This window comes from Olea europaea, chromosome 15 (assembly GCF_002742605.1).
Source record: "Olea europaea var. sylvestris chromosome 15, O_europaea_v1, whole genome shotgun sequence".
Classification (NCBI taxonomy): domain Eukaryota; kingdom Viridiplantae; phylum Streptophyta; class Magnoliopsida; order Lamiales; family Oleaceae; genus Olea; species Olea europaea.
In genome coordinates this window covers 11,056,847-11,065,919 of record NC_036251.1, presented here as the reverse complement: position 1 = coordinate 11,065,919, position 9,073 = coordinate 11,056,847, and the positions used below count along the sequence as shown (strand labels likewise).

Here is a 9,073-nt window from a genome sequence, read left to right as displayed (position 1 = left end):
GGAGGTATGTTGGTGGTGTATGTCTCGAGGACTATTTCTCGAGGACATTGAGGGAATGTAAATGTGTCCTCGAGGTATCTCGAGGACTACAATATCTCGAGGACTTAGATGACCTCGAGGACTGAAGAAGAGAAATGAGGTGGGGGTATGTATTGAGTCCTCGGGAATAAATGCCTCGGGTGTATCAATATTGGCATAGTCAATATATATATATATATATATATATATATATATATATATATATATATATATATATAGTCTTATATTTGAAATTGGTCTGAGGTCCCCCAAAATCTCAGATTCGGCCTTGCATCAATCCATAACTTTTTATTCGATGAAGTGGCAACAGTGGTAGTGGTGGAGTGAAGTGAAGTAGTGTGAAAGAAAGTGGTGGAAAGGTTTGGGTGGTTGTTGTGAGTTGTGGGTCCGAGGCGATGACATTTTAGGTGATGGTGATAGTGGTGGAGGGCGTGGGAGAGATAAAGTATAATTTGTGTCCGAAAAATAAATTGTAATCAATTAATTTAATAATTTGTGAATGATAAATATGTACGAGTCATACATACTCCCTGCTTAACTTTTTGTAAGGGTAATTATAGTAAAATTACAGTTTTTGTTTGCTACACTGAAGTTTAATCACTTTGTTCTTTGTGACATTTATGTCCTTTACTGTTTCTATCGCATTCTTATGCTTAACCATTAATTAGTTAGCACATTTGTTCTAATGACATTTTTTTGACCAAATGGACAAATGTTTTAAACTTTTTTAGAGGGGCAAATAGGTCTTTTTGTGCAATTTTAAAATATTTTTTGGACGAAATCATTGTTAGGGACAATATGTACTAATTAATGGAATATCAATGATAAGAATGCGATGAAAAAATTGAAGCAAAATTAAAATTTAATGCATAAAATAAATTTTTGGGGTGTTAATATTACACTTTGTAAAGTTAATTAGTGCTATTTTTACATAAGTACTTTATTACCCTTACCAGTTTTCTATATTCATAAAATAATATTACATGCAAATTCAAAATTTTTATTCATTTTTAATTACATATTCACCATCAAAATATATTCTAAAATGCATTTTAGGCAGGGGGCTCAAACGGGCTCTTTATATTGCCTTTTTAAACAAAATATGTAACCAAATTAGCACTAATCTGTAATATATTAAGAAAATGTGAGAGCTCATTAAAAGGTTAAGAATGTATTTTGAAATGGTAAATTGATGGAGATTGTGCAGTTAAAAAATAAAGAAATTTTTTGAACTTACGTGTATTTTTATTTTATTAACGAATGTGTGGTTGAACAGAATGGTGATAACTAAATATTTTAGAAATAATGTGGATCAAACAATGGCTAAATATCATATTAATTGATAGTATGTTTTAACGAATTTAACTCTACTAAAATTCTATTATTTCAATAATACCTTACTTTTCGTTCTTCAATATATAGTAAATACTACAAAATTCTTGTCATGTATGAATTTTTTTTGTTATTAATTCTCAATTAATTAACATTCAATTAATATAGACTCGATGGATCTTGACTTGATAAATCTTGATCTATATTAATTTAGAATTATTATAGGTGAATTTATTTCTATTCATGTATGTAAAAAATTTAATGAGTGTTTTAAATCCATGTATTAGCAATTAATTCTTAGGTATCAAATGTAGTACAAAAGAGTTGCTCATTTGTATTATTTCGTCATCACAGAAAAATTGAATTATAGAAATTGAGTTTTGAGAGTACAATTTTCTTTTATTAAATTCCAATCTTAATTTTTATTTTTATCATTCGTTTGAAACTCATCAAATTCTCTCAACAGATCGGTATCAAATATTACTTTTCATACATTTATAAAGTATTTAAGGATAAGGTGCAATGCACGTTCAATATTAATTAGTTTTACAAAAGTAGTATTCACTAACACGGGGGTTATATTTTACTATATTTTAATTAAATGAAAAATCTTAGTCTCTTTCGTTATTATCTTCATGTCTTTAACATTTCTCTTGTCACAGTTTCCCTCCAAAAAATTTTGAAATGAGGGACATACATTTATTCACAATTTTGTATTTGTTATTTTTCTTTATCTTAAAAATTGGCGGACAAATAAGTTATTTTGTTCCCTTTTAAAGGAATTTTTGGATAGAAATAGTCAAAAGGAAAGAGATGCAATAATTATGAAATATTGAAGATAAGATGCGAATGGAAAAATATTGAATACACAAATGTATTAATGATTAAGCCCATGTTTATTTTCCATTATTTCCCCCATTAAAATGAAAAATATGACCGTTATCTATCACATCAAGCCATCATATTTGAATTTGGGAAAAAATCACAACTCAGGGATATAGAATACCCCAAATCAAAAACCCCCAATAATGATTGAAGGAAGATTCTGTTACATCTGTTTCCTATTTACCATATATAATAAGACTCCAAAATATAAAAAATCAGTAACCAAAATTCAAAAAAATCTGCCGGACTTCATTATGCAAGGCAACGAAATTGATGTTGCCGATTGATTTTACTACAAATTGGTCGATTTCATTACTCTATCAGGTCACATAGATCGATATCGATTCTATAAAAAGGAAATAATTGCCGGAGAAGCCAATCCAGGTAATAATATGAATGTTATGTTCATCGATTCGAATGTCACATTCCGAACTAAATTCCGTAACACGAATTGGTCCTAAAATCATCGTTGCAGGGGACAAGAAATCATTGCTGGCCACGGAAGTGCTGATCATCCCTGGCTAATATAATACAGGTAATAGTGTATTTTGCTGTGATCACAACTTGAAATCAACAATCACGAGACTAAATTCGTTCGTCACAAAATTAGTATAATATCTAACTTATAGGTCACAGCTGCTCATATTGTCGTTAGCTGGTTTCTCGTCACAGGTTGCTATTCAGTAGAATCGCAGTAGACATCTGTGACCCATGCGTGAACTGTATGTGTATATGTGACCTGATCTGTGAAACTGTAACCTCTCTACTGTGAAATGTGAAGTGTTTCAGCAACTATGTCCATGTATTTAGCATCAAACGTGTCATTATTCACTTCGAGCATATGCGACCTCTGTGTAACAATGTAGGAAAAGTCATATGTGACCTGATTTCTGGCTCCGTAACCCTAATTGGTTATGCGTGACCTGCTATGTGAAATTGTGACTTGACTTGTGAATATGTAACCTATCTGATGTGACATGTTTCGCCTACTATGTGTCGAGAATGTAAAATCAAACATTTCGTTATTTGTTTCGAGCATATGTGACTCCCTGTCAACTCTGTAGTCTAAATGATACCAATCTGTGACCCGGCTTGTGATTGTCTTGTCCATAACTATTTGTAACCTGGTTTGCTAATTTGTGACCTCGTTGTTGTGCAGTGTGACATGTGACATATTTCACATATGATGAAATTATTGATATTAATTCTAATTTGTAGAATGGTGTACTTGCACGTATGTTTACTGTATGGAATGCAATCCTCATTGGCGTTGGTAGCTCGTAACTGCAGTTATTTAACCCTTGTGGAAATAGTAATGACAGAATTTGCTCTGGATCCTACGAAGGTAGTCGTGTCATTGACATACATATTGAAGGAAGATTTGCCTCCTATCAGGATAAAAAATGACAATAATGTGCTATCATACGTTCTGCTAAAGGACATGGAGCGTGAACCTACTAAATATCCGATAATCGTTGACGTTGTTGAGGCAGAAATAGATAATAAATCCATCACAGTGTCAGTCAATGCGCATTCCAGTGGTGAGATGTTTATATTGCAAGACATGGCATCACACATATGCGAAGCATCAAATCAAAAAATGGGTCACATTTGTGACACTGAAGTCACAGTTGTGTCTATCGCGAATGCTAGAGAGGTAGAAGAATGAATGGTGTTCCGTGATAAAGATATTTTGAAAATGAGCCTGTCGTTTTTTACCATACGTAGCATGTTTGAGTTTATAGTTGAATAGTCCGACAAGAGAGAATATGTTGTGCGGTGTTCGAATGGTGGATGTAGTTGGATATGTAGAACGTCGATATAGGGTAAAACAGAGCTATTTAAGATTCGAAAGATTGGTAGTCACCCATGTGCATCAAATGTAGTATTGGGATCACATAGACAAGTGTCATCTAAGGTTGTGTAATCTACAATTAAGTATAAGTACACATCGTCTTGTACTATATATACACCAAAGGACATATGCAGTGACATGTTGAATACTTATGGGGTTTATCCGAGTTATTCAAAAGTTTGGAGATCTCGCGAGCAAACTTTGAAAATGATTAGGGGTGACCCAACCGAATCATTTGGTATGTTGCCAAGCTTCTTCTACATGCTCCGACAGAAAAATTCTGGTACGGTCATAGAAATAGCGGTTGATAGTCACATTAAGTTTAGATATTACTTTATGGTACTAGGTGCATCAATACGAGGATGTGAGCATTGTAGACCGATGATTGTTGTTGATCGTACATACTTGAATGGTAAATATGGAGGTACACTTTTCACAGCATGTACACAAGATGCAAATAATAGTATATTCATTCTTCCTTTTGGAATTGGAGACAATGAGAACGACAAATTTTGGAGATGATTTTTCGATAAGTTGAAGAAAGCTTACGGAAACAGAGAAGGGTTGTGTTTTGTGTCAGACCGTCACCCTAGTATAAAGAATGCAATAGAACATGTGTATCCGGGAGCCTGTCACGGTATTTGTTCTTATCATTTGTTGCAAAATCTAAAATCATATTATGGAAGTCAGGCTAAAACATTACACAAGCATTCAATTCGGCTGTCCGTGCTTACACGTTGGAAGAATATGATCATAACATGTCTCTACTGACGACGATGAATGAGAAGATAATTTCTTACTTGGTAGTGTAATTAGTCTTATTTCATTTCACATACACATAAATGGTTATATATGGTATTTACATAATGTTCATCGAATTGATTTAAGTTTGCAGGCTGATGTTGGACCTGAAAAGTAGTCACGAATACATATTCCAACAAACAGGTATTCTGCAATAACATCAAACATTGTGGAATCGGTCAACGCGATCATGAAGGCAGCCAAAAATTTCCCTATTGTATCCTTACTAGAGTCATTATGGCAAACCATACAATCCTAGTTTTGTAGACACATGGATGATGCACATGGAACTTTCACAAAGTTGTCGAGCAAGTACGAGAAAGAAATTAGGAAAATGAGCATGGATTTGAGGAACTTGAAGGTAATTTTTTATATTTTAACATTAAGATGTATATGTGACCCAATGTAAGTGTCAGTATCTTGAACTGTAATGTATCAAATCTGATGTGACCTGTTTTGTGATTCCATGACATGGTTGGTAAACTAAGTTTGAAGTTCCGTATTCTGTTTCATAGCTATCTGTGAATGGAACAAATTTGTGTAACCTGATATCTAAAACTGTGACCTAAGTGATGTGGTATGTGATGTAACTGTGTATTCTCTGTCAACTCGGTATTCTGATGCATGTCTATTTGCCAAATGAGGTCTGGACCGCATATATAACATGCTTCCTGAATCTGTAAATGAACTCAGGAATATGAGTCATTCGTGCGTGATCGACACGTTGGAGTATGTGTGACTTGTATTCAACTACACGTGACCTGACTGTTGTTATATGCACGCAGGTATCTCCTTCAAACCAGACAGTATTTTCTGTCAGCAACGAAAGGTCAACGTTTGTCGTCGATATTGAGCAACGAACATGCACTTGCAGGATTCTACAAGTTGATTTGTTACCGTGTCCACACGCTTTGGCTGTAATTGCAAACACAAGAAAATATCCATATGATTATTGTTCCTATTATTACACAAGAGATACGTACTTGAATGCACACCAAGATTCTGTATATCCCATTGGAAATCAAGAGGAATGGATAGTGCCAAAAGAAGTATAGCTAGAAATAGTGTTACCTCCTAACCAGAAGAGGAGTTGTGGAAGACCTACGGAGAAAAGCAAGAGATCATCCAGAGAAGGGAGATCGACGGCAAAATGCAAACGTTGTGGAGGACAGGGTCACAACCGTAGGAGATGCTCCAGCTTGGCTCCATTACTCTAAAATGACCGATAGAATTACATACAAATATTTCATAGATAGGTGATATTCTTTTAAGGATAATGTTCATTTTAAATATTCTTTTTAAAGAATGCATTCAGATTGATCAACTAACAGTTAATTGTCTATCAACTTTGGAGTCAAAATAATAATTCTCTGAGATTTGGACCATATCTGTAACCTGATACCAGATCTATGACTTGTGTGCTATGACCTGTGATGTGTGACATGCCATATGAAAAAGTTACCTGATTTGTGAATATGTAACTTGAAATGAGAATATGTGACCTGAAGTGTGGACACATATGGGTTACATAAATCCTAATATCTGTAACCCATGTGCTGTGATATGTGAAGTATCGTATGAAAGGTATGTGTAACGTGATATGTAAATCTGTGACCAAGTTCAGAAACCAACTGTGACCTGTCTGCTGTACCATATGACATGTTTCATCAACTACGTAACGCTGTTAAAATTAAAGGATCTGTATAACTGACACAATTTATATAAAAATAGCATTAAAATATAATCGAAGATGGATAAATCATGAACCTAAACACGTTAATATCCTTTATTGCAAATCAAATGTTACGAGTTACTATTCATTACATGAACCTCTATATGACCAAACACATATAATGTTCATAACATTTACAAACTAAATCCTTGTCTTCACTAACAAATCTAAAGTCACTTTTTATTCTAGAACAAGTGTTTCTCCTGTCATAGGCTGATTCACTTTCTTTGTGTAAACCTGCCGGTGTTTGTAAAGCAGCGTAGCGATATCCATTCTGAACTTACTTGCATCAAACTTCTTGAGAATGGAACATCTACCACCACAGATAAGATACAACGCATATAACACCACGAATATTTCGCAATCATGACTGCAGAACATATGACAGACTGTTATGAATGAATCCATCAAAATGATATACGCATTGTAAATCTTAGTCACAAACTTACCCATTTGTTTGCTGGGGGAGTGTGTCATCGATGATCACTTTCAATTCTTTGGTTTCTGGCTCGTGATAATCAAGATCCTTCTTTGAAATTCCCAAGGCATTCATTAGAGTAGGCAATACCTTCACATACGGCTCAATACCTTGCAAAACCTTCCAGTCACGGTAAGATTTATCTACCGAGTTGAACACAGTTAAGGTATGACTTCTAAATTGTAACAGGCCAAACATCCAATGTGCTTTGTTAGTGGGTATGATCGGCATGAACATATAGTCAACATAGGCCTAGGGTGAGCTAAAAGGGAAGCTGTGACCTGTTACAACCTCAAGCAGGCTCGACTCTGATATCAGAACATTTGGGTCCTTCATGAAGGCAGGAAAAATATCTTTTATTTTACTCTGGAACCATGAGTTTGTAGCAGTGGCTCTATATTTCACATTTTTGCCAAATTTTGCTATCTGGCGAATGAAGTAGAAGCAGGCATCCATGTACTGTTTCAATGAGAAGAAAAGATGTAAGCATTGCGTACTCCAGATTCAAATACGAATATGAAATGTGACCTGTTTGTATCAAATGTGACTCTGTGACTACTTACAACATGAAATGTGGCCTGTTTGTATCATCTCTGATACTCTTAACGAGTATGAAAGAAATCAGAATTCTAAAAAAAGTAATGTAACTTAATTGAGTGTGTAAACGTAATCGTACCTCACCACTCAGTGATGACTCCGAATTTATAAGCTCGTGGAACCAAGTCTTCTGACCTACTGGGAATGAACCAATTAGAAAAACAGGCTTGATGGCATTGTCTTCCTTGCTAAACTTTTTCATGTGACCGACACTAAAGGTTACATTATTTTGTCAAACTGTGTATTGAGTAATTTTTCACAGATAGGTACGAAATGCACTTACTTATTTTTTGGTTTGTACCCCCTCTGGAACCAACCCATGAAGGTCGATTTGTCAACCTCGTCAACATTATCTTTGTAATCCTCGAAAACAACAACATTATCATCGTGTTTGAATAATTTCCCTCTCTCCTGTCCGGCAACAAAAGGAAACTGCAATACCCTCGATGACCTTAAAACCCGCTTAACTGGTAATTTCGAGGTTGGTTCAACAGTAGGTGGTCCCTGTATGTTATTGCGGTAGGTTACAAATTGATTGAAATTACGGCACATGAGCTGTCTGTGGCATAGTTTGTAAGTGTGTGTGGTCTGTCACCTATACATGTGACCTAGTCTGAATGTGTCTGTGATATGTGACATATGATTGGAAGATAGTTTGGAAGGGTTGTGGCCTGTGACCCATAAATATAACATGATTTGGAATGTATGTTATCTCTGACCTATGAATAGGACATGGGATGAAGGAATCTATGATCTGTTACCTAACAATGTGACATGATTTGGAATCGTGTTTAATCTGTGACCTATGAATGAGACATGGTTTGAAGGTATCTGTGCTCTATGATCCATGACTGGAACATGTGTTGGTATTATGTATGATTTGTGACCTATAAAAGAGACATTGTTTGGAATGTCTGTGAAATATAACCTATGAATAGGACATGATCTGAAGTGTGTGTTATCTGTGACCTAATAATATAACATGGTTTGGAGGTATGTGTGATTTGAGATCTACAACTACTAGAACATGTAAATACCTCATTCGCAACAGTCTTTGTTGCCATCAACACATCGGATATAATGGAATCTACCCTCTTCTGAGTTTCCTCCGAATGCAAAACATTGGATGAGGTTAATGCAATCCACAAATCAAATAATGGTGGCTCAAGAGAAAAGAGAAGATCATCACATGGGTCCATTTTGCCTTTCCCTTTTCTGTCGACGTTTGATACCACTTTTTTCATCTACATGTTCAATGGGAAATGTCAAAATAAACTATGTTCTTTTAAAAAATGTGAAATATATCAAACGACTTCCTCCTAAGTCTTGTCAAATCCACCAGCCACATGATGTT

General features: G+C 34.9%; 1 protein-coding gene across 1 annotated transcript; it reads left to right on the top strand.

Moving 5' to 3' along the window:
• The first annotated feature begins 5,183 nt into the window (after positions 1–5,183).
• Positions 5,184–5,967, top strand: LOC111411223. Its single transcript, XM_023041778.1, has 2 exons — positions 5,184–5,273; positions 5,698–5,967. Exons 1-2 carry the CDS (start codon positions 5,184–5,186, stop codon positions 5,965–5,967), a joined length of 360 nt encoding a protein of 119 aa, XP_022897546.1.
• The last annotated feature ends 3,106 nt before the right edge of the window (positions 5,968–9,073 follow it).